This window comes from Malaclemys terrapin, chromosome 2, assembly GCF_027887155.1.
Source record: "Malaclemys terrapin pileata isolate rMalTer1 chromosome 2, rMalTer1.hap1, whole genome shotgun sequence".
Taxonomy (NCBI): domain Eukaryota; kingdom Metazoa; phylum Chordata; order Testudines; family Emydidae; genus Malaclemys; species Malaclemys terrapin.
This window is the reverse complement of record NC_071506.1, coordinates 220,893,244-220,908,514: the sequence shown is the minus strand read 5'-3', so window position 1 is coordinate 220,908,514 and position 15,271 is coordinate 220,893,244. Positions and strand designations below refer to the sequence as shown.

General features: G+C 38.3%; 1 protein-coding gene across 9 annotated transcripts in view; it reads right to left on the bottom strand.

Annotated features, from left to right (window-relative positions):
- Positions 1-15,271, bottom strand: part of SATB1 (SATB homeobox 1) — a 104,603-nt gene that overhangs the window by 39,495 nt on the left and 49,837 nt on the right. For all 9 annotated transcript variants that reach the window (XM_054020002.1, XM_054020008.1, XM_054020001.1 and 6 more), the window contains 3 exons: positions 14,127-14,238; positions 10,376-10,830; positions 2,268-2,480 (listed from right to left, as the gene is read on the bottom strand). In XM_054020002.1, coding sequence (XP_053875977.1) covers positions 2,268-2,480; positions 10,376-10,830; positions 14,127-14,238 — 780 coding nt within the window. The remainder of the gene's footprint in view (positions 1-2,267; positions 2,481-10,375; positions 10,831-14,126; positions 14,239-15,271) is intronic.

The following is a 15,271-nucleotide window of genomic DNA, read 5'->3' as shown; positions in this document are numbered from 1 at the left end:
ATCCCCATATGGCAAACTGAGGCAGAGAATGAAAGTTACCCAAGAGGGAGTTAGTAGCACCCAGAATCACAACTCAGACATTTCTATCTTGATCACTAGACCACATCTCTCTCTCAGGTAAAATCCTAGCATATTTTGTAGTACAACAAAGAAAAATACTGCATTTAGGAAACTGTCTTCTGATTAGTTTTACAGGACACAAATATTCATCTAGGGGAGCAGCCTTACTTAGTTTAAAGAAAAAAAAAAAAAGTGTGCTACTTCTACTTTGAACTGGCTGATTTAAAACAACTTTTTCAATGGGAATCAATGATACACATAACATGTTAGTATACTCAGTAACTTACTCAGCATAGATAGATACTGAATATGGTTATAAGAATAACTTGGTGATTAATAGTACGTGTTGTCTTCACAGAATTATATATAAACTTTTTGAAAGAAAAACAAATGTAAAAAAAACTTCTTTAGAATGCATTAGGTTGCTTATGTGAGTTTAAATCAGAAAGCAAATTCAGAGTTAAGGCTGACCCTTTCTTTGACTTAACATTGTGCCTGTCAGTATTGCAGTTAACCTGATTTCTTAGATCACCAAATGGTCCAAGACCACTGGAGACATAGTGTCGCATGACCTTGGTTTAAGGGGATAGGTTAAGAATGGAGAGCCTGCCTTAACTCTGAATTACTTGGCTTCTGGGGGGCAGGCAGGGATATTAAACCGAACTCAGCTGTTATTTTAACAGTTATCTGTATTTAACTATTCTTCCACTAAAACATTACTACGTAAATAGTGACCCTCATCCTTTATCTTTAATGGTATCTATAGGGACCTTCACAGACTAAACTTCATTAATGACAACAAAAATAGACCATTAGCACAGTCTGTTCCGTTCTGGTACAGAAATTTCCCTCTCTCATGCAATGTATTACAGCAGATCAGAAGCTACCTCCGCTCCATCCTTTTCTATAAATAATTTGTTATTAATCAGGATTTTTAGTATTCATTAGCTAAAGTTTTTACAAAAATAGTCTTCATTAAATGTACTATACTCAAAATGTGTACAGCACATAGCAATCAGTGTGTGTATGATCCTGATCAGTATTATTACCCTTCAATAGTCATCTACTCAAACAGAATTCCCAGGACCCAAAGCCCTATTCAATACAATTATTTTGGTGTATGTATCATATGTTTCCCAGAGGTATTTGTATAGTAGTGCACATTTTTGTGTGTGGGGCTATTCTAGCAGTGGTACAACTTTGAGCTAGAGCAAAATAGAACATTTCAGCATACATGCAATATTTCTTAATAATATTTCAACACAAAGACTGTTTTTCTTTTGCAGAGAAACCAGCGCATTCCTATGGCCCACTCCTGTACTCCCCAAAACTACCATTGATTCCATTTGACAGTTGCTGAAAATTCAAAATTAGGTCTCCGTTGTCCAGTCTGACAGATCCTCACATGAGGAATACTTATTTGAGCAAGTGGTCCCACTGGATTTCAGAGAAGTGAGCAGCTGTTTCATTGAGTAAAGACTTAAGGATGTTGCCCTAGGGCCCCAATCTTTCAAAAAGATTCATGGGGGAAGACACTTATGCCTACCTGGGAGTCACTGAAGGGACTCCATGTGGACATAAAGGTTCACAGTGGTAAAAATAATTGGAAAATGTAAAAATGTTGATGTGAAGAGAAAATTTCAGGAATGTTTTGAGGAAATTCCTCCCCATTTTTCAGCTACTTGAACCCATCTCTGTATTAAGGACCTCTGATCAGGTTCTTAATGAGGCAATACTACCTGCTCAGTGGTAGAACAGGAACCCTGGGTCTGCTCCTGCTCCAACTCCCACTGAAGTCAGTAGGACCAGAACTGGGCCCTAAATCTTCATAGTACCTATTTAAGCGGTTACATTTAATGCAGACCAATAGTTACAAAAGAAATGGACCAAATCAAATCCATGATTCATAACTGGTACCACAAAAGTTACTCTTTAGCTATGAATATATTACTAACATTAAATTACTTTAAAGTTAGAGGAAAATATACTATTTCTGCTGTGATGTGAAGTAAAGATTTTTAACAAATAATAGAGTTTATTATATTTTTCCTAAACTTAATTTTTGGGGTGCACTGAAGTTAATGATTTGACTAGGATTTTAACATAATTGTATTGAAAAGCTTTTTTCTTTTTTTAAAATAGAGGTTGTCAGTGGGACCTTAAGAAGGCACAAGGAGCAGATCTGAAAGACTGAGAAAGTAGTTTACTTGTGGAGGACGGCTAGGCGGTGTGCTTATTAGAGGTGCAGGGCCCATAGCAGAGGCTGCATTCAAGCTCCTTTCTCTTTCGTCCTGGTAAATTCGATCTCGTTCGGCTTCTGGCAGCTGCAAGAAGTTCTGCATAGCCCGAAGGTTTACCAGTAAAGACTGTGAGGCGGTTTTGGGGTCCTCTTCCTTTCGGAGGATTTCTGAGAGCAAGCCCTGTAGCAAAAAAGAATGCTGAAGAGTTAGGCTGTGCAATCTTTTGTAAAATGTGCTCTGCAAATCCTTTGCTAATCATTCCTTTTTCTTTTCCACTATGTTTAGAACATGAACAGTCAAAGGCATTCACACCGCATAGGAATATATTAATGACAATGTAGGTAGTGGAGAAGAGAGCCTCAATTGTATTCTTAATTTTATTAAGCATCTGCTTTACATACAACATAAACTGAATCTGCCTAATTGGTCTACTTCCTTTTACTGGCTTAACTTGCCATGAAATCTTTCACAGTCAGACAATTGCAAGAAGTTAAGAATAAATGAAATCCACATAGAACAGCAGCACTAGATTGTGTAGTTCTCATGCCGGGTAGACAAAGACTGCAGAGAAGCATCAGTTCAATCGGTAGTAATGGAAAACAGAAATTTCTAGAAACTCAAGCAGCATTTTGAAAATAAGTGATATTTGAAAAATTACACTGACAAAATGTGTGGTTTGGGATGGGGTGGGAAAAGAGGGTGTGTAGAAACAGAGGTTGGTGCAGAGAATGTCTGTGCGCCTTTATAGTTGCCTGACCCTTGCTTGCATCCTCCATTATTCACAAGAAGGATTAGCCAAACCCTTAATTATCTGGTGGGGTGGGGGGGAAGAAGCAAATGCAAACCCACACCTAAAGCCCAAACCCCAAGGAATAATTTGGAGGACAAACTTCATGGAATTTTCTTCATCCCTACCCCACCTCTCCTGTGGGCTTTCTTGCAAGTAGTGATGATCCGGTGCACAATTTGGTAGTTTCTACTCAAGAAGTGAACCAGTATAGAATAGTTGAGTTACAGGCAGAGGTGTTATGGGGAGGGTTGGAAATTAGTCTTTTTAAAAAAAATGTTCGGAGTCAAAACACACTTACTTTTGGCAATAATTTTCAATAATCATACTTGTCTACCTATTTACTAGATCTCTGGATGCTAGAAATATGACCCAGTGCTAAGAATGCTAGTTAGCAATGGGTCCCTCTAATTTTCCAATAATTGTTCAGAAAGGTTTAACTGCTATTTGTAGGGAAGACAAAGCCATTTTCAGAACAGTTATAGAAAGTGTATTTGAGATGTGCTGGAATATGATCTCATATGTGCTTTTTGTAGCAGTGCTGAAAGGAGTATACACAGGATAAAAAGCAATGCATTTATAACACCAGTTAATTAGCCGGGGGGCAGGAAGAGAGCCCACTGCTGACAACCACTATCAACAAGGGGTCATTTGACTGGAGAAGATGAACTAATGAAGAGATATGGATGACAAAACAGCAAATTTTAGATTTAGGAAAGGTTTCTCGGTCTAGCTATAATCAGCGCACTTTCCCAATACAGACAACTTAAAATGGCAAAAAAAGAATGCTTTTGCTGGTATAACTTACACTAGTTCCTTGAACGAAATAAACTATAAGCTGGTATAAACTCTAGGGCTTTTGTTGGTTAGAAATGTAATTAAAAAAACACCCCCCCAAATCAACATTATTATATTCACAAAAGTTGTAAATGTATACCTGGCCTTCACCATAAGCTGTGAAAACACTGAGTTGACATGAGTAGGAATTCTAATGAATTGAGAGCGAAAGTTCCAGTACACACATGAATACAGGTGACTGCACAAGGTGCATTAACAGAATTGGGAAGTACTATAGCAATATCTGCCTGCAATACGTTGCTTTAGCTGGTACTGCTAGTCCTTCACTTTTCTGAGCACTAAAATTCAGCTAAAAAATTGTATGACAAAATATAAACAGGTAAATCCCAATGAGCATTCCGTACATCAAACCTAGCACCCTGTCTAATACTGACACTGACAGATTTACCATCCACTTATAACCAGATTTAAAGTGATTTGCCAAGATACAATTTGTAGTGTGTGCTCTCCTGATATTATACTTCAGGCTGCATGAAGACTAAATGCAGTTTTGCATGTGCAGCTTCAATTTGTCAGCCTGAAAGTCCCATTTCCCCTCCTTTAGTGGAGATGAATTTTAAGACACCACCAAGCCTCATTTTAAAGAAAAGTTTACAAGTCATCGCAAGTATAATTCATTAGTAATTGCACAAAAATGTTCAATAAATATTATCAGTGCTTTCAAAAGCTAATTATGAATTCTTTAAAATGGGAGATAAATGAAAGTGTCTGCCAATATGAACAAAAACATTGCCTGTCTGGCCCCCAGTTTGTCTCCTCTTTGAACGTAATCACTGATTCAAATAGATTTTATCAGCCTTATGGAACTTCAAAGCTCCCAGAAGAAAAATGTGATTTGCTGAAACCTCCCCAAAATATGTAGAATATCCTTGAGTGCTATCTGTCTCCATTACATTGTGTTTAAATCACATGTCCAGGTGGAAGATTATTTGCAAGCTCCACCCACAAGTTTGGATTCCTGCCAAGTAAGTTATAAGCAGACACATTTATCTATGTCGCTTAGTAGCAAGAGGAGAGCTGTCATGATAGTGTAATAGCACCTTTTTACCTTTTATTCAATAGTGATATGGATAGTGTGCTTTTTCTTAAATTACACTATGAAGAATTATATGAACACAGTGGCAATTTCGGTTATACTTAAGCAGGCAAATTTCCCTCCACCACATAATTTACAGAACTCAAATTCAATAAAACATTACATGATGGTCCATTACTGTTATCAATTTTGAATAATCCATCTTCATTCTTCATTTTACTGGAAAATAAAGTGTGCCAAAGACAAAATGAAAAAAGAAAAAAAAAGCCTCGCAAGGTGATCAGTGTAAACTTCAGATTTTGTTTTAAAATGATAGTCTGCACTTTACTGCACCCAAATGTTCTTCCTTTAAAACAGTAATTGCCCAGAATTAGTATGTGCATCGTCTTAAATATCCAGAAGCTTTCACATATTTTTGGTTGTACTCTACCATTTAAAAACTAAAAGACGAACGAATGAATGGCACAATAAAAGCCGATATTTTAAACAAAATATACATGGGTTGAATGGTGGGGAGGAAGAGAGGGTATCCATCAAAAACATTCAGATATGTTCAGAAATCAAAAAAGTGTCACTTTCTGTTCAGGAAAAAATCTACATTCAGACACAGCAAAAGCAGCAAATCTTTAGGCAAAGAGCTTTGGTAGGGGAGAACAATGTGTTTTGCAGTCACCTTGGTACAACAAAACCAGAGTTTATGCAACATATGTTATGATAAAGTGTAAACAAAAAGGAAATCCAAAGTTATGGTTTGAACCATAACCATGACTAATAGCTCCTTGCTTGAAACGTACATAGTACTGATTGCTGTACTATATACATGGTTCAACGTATGCCTTAAAGCGAAATGTGTCAGGCTTGTTTATGGGAACCTAACCTTTGACTTGACCAACTTGTGTGTGTGTGGCATTGCAAACGTACTGCATTTTTTGCAATGTTTTTTAAATAAGACTATTGAAATGATTGTGCACTACTCTTCATATTTACTACTTGTGAGTGGCTCTGGGTGGACACACTTTTGAAAAGGAAAAAGCAGACATGGTGTAACGCCTGTGCAGCTACCCTATGCCATTCCTTCTCCTTGTCCCCAACAAAAAGGGTATGGCCAAAGTGCACTTCAGCAACCCCTAGCTAGTGGGCAGCCCCTTATGACTGTTATAGACCTGAGACTTCTCTAAACTACTCCACCCCTGCAAGGTTCAGGGAACCACAACTGGCTGGCTCCTCTTCATCTCACCCTCCTCATCTGTGCCCAGTGAGGGATTGGAATCAGCCTATGTATTTCAATGGGGTGTTCTCACTATACATATGTGTTATCTGCATGATGCACTGAATTTAGATGAAAAAAAAGTCTGAATACAATCTATTCATTCATTTACAGCTGGTAACTGAAACATAGCTTGGTTTATTTTAGTGCAGCTATCCATGTGCATATATCTGGATAGCCACACTTGGGGTGAAATTCACACAAATCTTGGCTAAATGAATTTAGCATGGGGCACTACAAAGAGGGGCTAAAGCGATGTAATCTACCTCTCTCTCAGCCACTGGGTTGGAATGGCAACTGCTTCTTTTTCACATTCCCTTCACAGGGGTTCCTAGCAATGCAGTCACTAGAACCTTAGACTCACTGTGCACTGAAGCCCACCTTACAGGACAACTGGGAATGTTCAGCACAGACCGGGGTGGAGGGGCGGGTTGTTCCACTCGCCTAAGGTACTTTAAATCAGGAAGGCAAATGATGTACTGCATATGCAAAGTATGCTAATTTTCACTCAGTTATAGATTTCTCAACTATTTTCTTTTTACACTTGGCCAGACATGTATTCCTAACTGAGAACTACATATGTACCAACTTTGAAGTTTGAAAAAGAAGTTGTATTTGATTATCCAAGAGAAAATTAAAAGCATCTTGTCAATTTCTGTATGTAAAAACCCCCCAACACTGTCATAAAATAACATTCAGATAGTTTAAAAAAAAAAAAAAAAAACCCACCACCCTAGCAGATGTAATTTTACCAAATTCCTCTCTCCTATGGACTAGGACCTAGCACAAGCAGTTCTAATCTAAGAAGAATTTTTTCCTGAAAAAAAAAAAAAAAAAAAAAAAAAAAAAAATCCCCAGAAAAATGGAGCCAAGTGTTGACCAACCATTGAAGTAATTAAGAATTTCTTTTTTCCTAAAGCATATTTATATCAGTATCACAATGTAATACTGACAGAGTTAAAGTCTGTAAGAAGAGGAGCGCTGACATTTACACCAGCACATTTAACCAAAACTGACGCCCATCTTGAACGCCAGACCTATGCTGCATTGCTCTCAGTGTAGAAGTCATTTCCTTCTTTAACTTCTATACTGAAAATCAAGTCTCTTCTCTCATCTGGGGCCATATCAGACCATTAGTTTTTACACAGTTTAACCGATTCCGGTGAAGTCTTCTGCTTAAAAAACTGATGGCATAATATGGTGCCTGGACTGTTTCAGAGAGAGGCTCAAATATACCTATGACAGTTTTTAAACATGTCACAGTTAAGCCCGGGTTAGTTTTTAACTCAATTTAGTAGCTGGATTTAAATAAACATTTTCACTTTGCACTATTGAAAAATAAAAATAAATATTACATGTACAGTGTACTATATTGTATTGTACATACATTGTATTCAGAAATAACCGCTGAAAGATGTAATGCATCAAAGTTCTTCCCCTAAATCTGGTTAAAGGAGATATATTCTGAATACACTGATTAAAAATAAATATGCTTATCTATAAAATATGGGTTTATATATACAATGTAGACATTAAATGCAGCAGCGACCCTTAAACTTGTCTGTTTTACCCAAGATAACTAGCTAAGGCCCCAATCTTGCAAACAGTGTGTATGTGTGAAGCACCATTGACTTCAATTGGGCTTTGCAGGGGCACAAGGTAAGGCTTGCATATCTCTCTGCAAGATTGGGGTCTAAGGTTCCCTCAGCATCTGCATTATTTCTATCTTGTTCTCTACCTTTTCCATATCCAATACCATGAATATTGTAAATACACAGGTAATGTAAAGGCAAGTATTTAATTAATTAGCGAAGGCAATTTGTAAGATTCCAAGGGCAACTACTGTTTGTTCACTGTTTGTTTGGGGGGGGGGGGGGGAGAGATAAAGAGATTCCATCTCTTCATTTGACTTTTTAAAACAAGTTCACCTTGATGGTGTTATCTCCCATTTTGGACCATTTTTGAGTATATCCTAATGAGTTTATTGGTAACAATATTCCTGGAAACAGTAAATTTTAAACAAACAAATTCCTAATTTGAGAGAGTATTTGCACTGGAATCTAATTCTAAGATTACACAAATCCAATCACAAAATAGAAATATACGGTACTATATGAGATAGGTGTTCAATCAAGATTAACCAATTCCAACTTGAATTTCAAATATCAAATACTAAGAATGCATTCGTATACAATCTACAGACTAAAAACTGTGTGAAAAAATTAATTAGCAAATTTTGGAAACAAAAACTATTTTTGAGGGGTGGAGGTCTCAAGCTGCTCATGCACGATTCAAACAGAGGCAAAATCTACTAAATAAATTATTCTCTGAATTATTTGCTCAGCTTTACTTGTAGGCAAGATGGCAGCCCTAGGCCATCATAACTGGAAGCTATTATTTATTTCAATAGGAAATAGTGCCAATAATCAGAAATGTTAAATACTGCAAGTGTGTTAAGTAAAAGCACAACCAAAACCCACACATGTATATTTATTCACACATCTCAACTGACATAGCCTGATCCTACTCAGATACACTAGTACCACTGAAATAAAGTGTAAAAACCCAATCCTAAAAACCTCAACCACTGGTAAGGATCTAAGGATTCATGTTTAAGAAAAACTACAACTTTATACAGAAATCACAACATACAACACAGAAGCTATATTTTATCTCAGCTAAAGGAGTTCATTTTCCTAATTCATAACGAAGGGAAATAGTGCATTGATATAAACCTAGTATTAGTGAATTTAAAGTGTAATGTCTTTTTCCTTCTTAAATTATACAAGAAGGAAAGTTAAATCAAAAAAAAGTTTTAAGAAATGTACTTTACTCAGAGCATAATTGTTAAATTACACACTGGTCAGATACCTTCCCACTAAGTTTTAAATTTTCATAATTCCAAGCCATTTTTTTCATACTTAATATTAAGGATCATTTTACCTTAAGTTAAAAAATTATACTTTTTTATTTTTTCTTATGCTTATTAGGTATATTGGCATTTCTTTCATAGTGTGTCTTCATTACATTTCATGTGGCATGCCATTAAGTTAAAATCCTATAGAAGAATAAGTTATAGCAGCATTAGCTTCTAAATCAAGTGTCAAAAGCTAACACATTAGTGTTGTAGCAGCTTTGCTAGAGCTAAAGGTTTTACTGCATTTGACAGCTGCAGTATACACTTTGGTCTGTACACTGGTACTCAGAAAAATGTTTTAATATGAAATTTAATTTTAAAAAGTAGACATCTGGAAAGAGTGGGAGATCAAAAAGCCAAATTGATATATAATAAAAAAATTATATCTTTTAGTCGAGGTGTGTTTAAAATTTTGGTAGTAGTCACAGAACAAATCTTAGCAGGAAAAGAAAATAGTAACAGCCAGTTGGGTGCTTTGGAGGCTAAGTATAGCTAATGATAAAACAGAGTGAGAATACATTCGGGATATGGAGCAGCACAGTCTGCGCTGTGTTGCGGTTAGTTTGTTCAGCATACACATACACATGATGCGAGACAGAGACAGCGTTAATTGCACAGCTGCATCTTTACAACATAGAAAGGGATTTGGTGAGTGGCTTTGAACTTGGCTCTGGGTAGAGCCGCTAGGTTTCTCTCCTTTTGGAAATTACTACACATCCAAGAATAGCAACTAGAACGAGAGAGGAACAATTAAAGCTGTTTAAGAACGGTGAGAATTTCCACACACCGTGGACAGGGCCGGCTCCAGGCACCAGCGAATGAAGCAGGTGCTTGGGGTGGCCAATGGAAAGGGGCGGCACGTCCTGGTCTTTGGCGACGAGTCCCTCGTCCCTCTTGGAGTGAAGGACCTGCAAGAGCTGCTGCCGAAGTGCTGCCGCCGAAGTGCTGCCGATCGCGGCTTTACCTTTTTTTTTTCCCCTTCCGCTTCGCTACTTGGGGCGGCAAAAAAGCTAGAGCCGGCCCTGACTGTGGATAACTTAAGGTTTATCTACCATGTCAACTTAGACACAGATGTACTAGCACAAGCCAGTACTGATGGCTCCTTCATAGGAGGAAAGTGGGGAGGAAATGAATAAGGTGAGAGATGGAAATTGTGGCAAATACTGAAAAGAACAGATTCTTGCATTAAAAACAAAAACAAAAGTCTGACCTGAGTTCTGTTAAAAGCCACCCGTGCAAATACTGCCTGTGAAATTCCTGCTCGTTTCAATTCATCACGCACCCACTGGTAGATTTCGGAAGACACCTCTGTGTTGGTTGAGACCTGCGGCTCCAACGGCTTGTTCATGGATCTACTGACAGGAGGAGGGTGGTTCAAGTACTGTTGGTTTAAGGACTGCTGGGCTAGAAGTCTGTTCACTGCATACTGCTGGTTCAGCAACTGGGCCATAACCAGCTGCTGATTTACCAACTGAGGGCTAATAGGAGTTGATACAAGTCCAGGGTGCAGGTTTGGGAGTGGGGTCCGAACGGATGGCTGACTGCTATGAGAAAGCTGAACAGGGGATGGAGGCTGTTCAGCTGTGTTCCCTGGGACTGGTTGCTGACCAAAGTTGACATGGTTGGCACCTTGTTGGGATAGTTCAGAAAGACTATCCATTTCAACTAGAATGGAAAAGAAACATTTAGTTAGACAAAATACCAGTACAGATGAATTGAAAATAGTAAAACACTCTTTAGAAGAAGGCCGCTTAATTTAGATTCTGGCTTACTGTATTGTAAATCCCATAAGAAGTTTCATAGCAACACCATTCCTGTGTAATCTTACATTTCTGGCCTTCCAAGGATGGTACAGTGCATTAAAAAGAAGAACGAACACACACACACACACACGGCACATACAGACAGTAGGACCTAGGATGGGCTAGTAGGGATTCAGTAAAAACCTGTCTCATCTGGTCTAAGTATGGCAAGGGAGGAGTCTTTCCTGAAGGTAAGGACAAGGGGAATGCAGCAGCCACCAAATGGGATAGCTCAGTGGTTTGAGTATTGGCCTGCTAAACCCAGGGTTGTGAGTTCAATCCTTGAGGGGGCCACTTAGGGATCTGGGGCAAAATCAGTACTTGGTCCTGCCTAGTGAAGGCAGGGGACTGGGCTTTTGATTACCTTTCAGGGTCCCTTCCAGCTCTAGGAGATAGGATATCTCCATTTATTTATTTAAATTAAAAAACAACAACAAAAGCCATGTTTGCAGTAAGTTTGCACAGTCATACGGGTCTAAAGCAGGAGGGGGTGGGGGAACCTATGGCCTGCGGGCTGGATGCGGCCAGTTGCTTAATTTCATCCGGCTCATCCCGCCGCAGTGGGAAGCCCTGAGCCTTTGTGCCCGGCCCCCCGGGGCGGTTGAGTTGAACATTTTATATTTCTCGCTCTAAAAAAACCTGTCAATTAAGTTGCTTTTTACTTGTGTGTGGCCTGCAATTGATTTTTTTCTGGGGCTCAATGGCCCATGATAGGAAAAAAAGGTTCCCCACCCCTGGTCTAATGCACTGTCAATAACCAAGGGCCCAAAATCAGGAAGCAAAAACTAGACAAAGCAAAGAGCTGGAGCACAGAAGAGGGAATGCTGAGCAGTGCTACCCAGCTCTACAGGGATTCAGGGAGGCCCCTCAGTAAGCATGAGTGTGCACAACTCTGGGTGCAGACATGCAAAGCCTAGTAGTGGCTGTTACTGGGGAGCAACCTCACTCTGGCATATAGACCCACTGGCTGCTTGTGTTGCACCCATGAACTTTAACTCCTGCAGAACCTTCCCTACTATATCTACAGTTCCCAGATGGGATGGAGAAGGGCATACACACTAGACATCCCTGTACCCTGCTAATTCCTCGTTGCTGTATCAATCCTATCACCTGTTAGAAACTAGAATAATTTATGTTAAATTTTGCTGTTGGACCGTATTGGCGTGCAGGACCAGGAGTGGACAAAGGCAACCTTTACCTTGCTTACTCTTGAACTACTCTTCAGCCAAGCTCAAGGATCTGGATGTGAGAGAGACTGGGGTAGGGAAGGAGGACAGGCTGCTTTATCTTATAGCCTCCCATGCATCATTGTTTCAGTGGCTTGAAGCACAGCTAAACTTTTTTTTTTTTTTCTGGCACCTTCCCCAGACACTCCCTCTGACTAATCACACCTTTTATTTTAACTTCTAGCGCCTCTGTGGACAATTTAGACTCCCTTATAGTTGAGCAGAGCACATATTTAGTGCTGGAACAGTCCAGGTTAGATTAATACTCCTTTAGGTTTTATTAAGAGGCTCCCCTCCCCCATCAAACTTTTGGCCAACTTTGATCTGACAGGGCTCCTTTAAACCAGATTTATTTGGAATAGCTCTTTGTTCAAATGTGTTTCATTTACTGGCAATATAAAAATATCAGTGTAAGAAACAAATCCCAGTTTATGAGAAGGGAGAAAAACATATCTACAATGTTCCTCATTAACAATTATTCAGCAGATCATCCTCCTGCCAGAGGGGAGTCTGTAGGAAGAAATCTGTCCATGGATTCCCTCACACAGAATCCCCTCACACTGTCCTGTCAAGGGCAGAGGAAAGACAGGTTCTTCTACAAAGAGGCCCCATGCCTCCAAACTCTGGTGAGGACTCACAGCTTCCTGTCATCATGGAGCCCCTCTCTAGTTTCATCAGCTACTAGGATTTTTGAGGAGATGTAGTGTGGACTTTGTGGCTGTATTACCACTTCAGGTAATGGGATACCCATTACCCCTGGCTTGCATACTCTGTGGAGATGGCCAAACTCCCTTCTGTGCAGTGGGGAGATTGGCACAAGGATCAGGCCCACTAACATCAGTATAAGTATTTCCACGGATCTCAGTGGGCTTTGGCTCAAGCCTTAACACAGATCTCAGAGGAGCAAACAGCTTTAGATTTTAAACTTACAGAAAAATCTGACATTGCTGAAGTTAACATTACACAGAAGTTGCAAACAAGTTTAAGGAAAGCAGCCTTCTGTTTTCACTAACTGAAAGCAGAGATCAACCCAAGTGTGCCATTCACTTGGAACAGTAATTCAAGCAATTACCACAAAAGTGATGCATTGTCTTCATTACTGCCTTAAGCTATAAAAGGCAAGGAACCCGTTTTGGTAGATGAATGGTTTTGCTTTAAATACTAAAAGCTAGAATATGCTCAAAATTCAAACCAAATTAGACTCCATTTTCTTCATTCCAAAAACAGTTTGAAAATTATTATGTAGAAGTGGATGTAAAATGCCCAAATTTATATTAATTGATTTAAAAAACAAACCGTGAAAGACATTTATAAAAACACATTAAAGAATTAATATACCTCACCAACTAATTTATTATAATCCTATAATATACATGCACACTATAGCCTTACTGTAATCAGCAAAAATTTGTCCCAATAGCTATAACAAAGCCCTTGTCATAATGGACTGAAGTTACAGAAGTCCCCAGAAGTTACAGCAAGATACAGTTCATTTGTTAATTCATAAGCTTCTTTAGGAGGAGAGTGATGGAGACCAGACTAGAATTTGTTACAGTAGCTACAGACTTGTTTCTTTAAAAATATAAAATGTACTATTTTAGAAAAAAAATCCACAAATTCACAATCTTTCACGGTTCTAAATAAAGCTTTAAAAAAAAATTATTCTAGGCCGTGGTAGGCCTCAGATTTACAAAATGACAACTTTATATCTTATTCCAATTTCCCGCATGTCAGACAAGCCAAGTCAGTTTGGCTGGTTTAATAACAAATATTTATTGAAATTAATTCTCTCATTATATGCATACTCCCTGCGCCCTCATAAAAAAAAGCATACTACATTTATCTTGAAGAGCTCTACCTTCTTATAGGACTGTGACAGACCTTGACACGTGTAATGGTATATAGCCACCACCACTGCAACTTTTTTGCTTACCCATCATATCTTTTGCCTTCTTGAAATGTTTATACCACCTTCCAAATTCCTGACATTTTGCTGCTGAGACATTTGCATAGTAAGTGCTGTTCACAATGGAAGAAATCATACTCTGCATGAAAAGGGGGGGAAAAATCATCTGTAACACATAGCAGCACAAATTGAGAAACAGAAATTATTTCAATTGTTGAAACCATAATATTTTTAGGGTCTGAGCATCATACTACACTTTTAATCCTTTTGCCCAGAGCTTCAATTTCTTTAAATCCATTAATCAAGCTTAAAATCAAATACTAAATACATTGTAAATGAGAACAAAAACCAAATCCACTGAGAAAAGAATAAAGTAATCAACTCTCAGAATCTTAGACCACTAGAGATGAGGTGTTGTTTCACTAGATAAAGAATTAAAATCCTAAATTCAGAAAGTGTCATTTATTAGTACTACTTCTGCTTTCAACTGAAATTGACCCATCCTAGGTCACACAACAGGGCTAAGGATATGTCCATTCCCTTCATGTCACCTGTATGCAGCCCAGAACCCAGAGAATCACGGGGGGAAATTTAATTTAGAATGAGGTCTTCTGGGCTGCAGAAGAGTGATTTAAACAATGCCGCACAAGAGTGGATGCACTCTTCTTAACCAAACTTAAACTGTTCCTAGGGAACAACTTTGAGAAACTCTCTCATTGTCAGCTTCAACTCTAGGTACTGTGCTATTAAGTGCTTAATTCTAAGACTGCAGATTAATCATAAAATATACTAAAGAATAAGACATTTTAAAATTATTAAATTTAAGGATATCTTTAGAAACAAGTTGGTTAGATAGAAAGAGGTGCCAATTTTTAACCAAATTAACCATTTATAAAACCTTTCAATAAAGTGCTGTCTCACAAATCAATAAAGATTGTTTTGCACACTAATGCACTGTTGCAAGTTAAAAATTACACTCAATATAGGCAATATATTTTTGTGATAGGATGTGTGATCAACAACAACAACAAAAAAAATCACTGAATGCAATTCCAATAGACTGATGAATTTCAATAGTATTTAATGCGGAAAATAACTACTATTAGCATAACTAAAGGAATTGTCCAGCATATTTAGAACACAATGACTCTCTAGAAGACAAAGCCCTGATT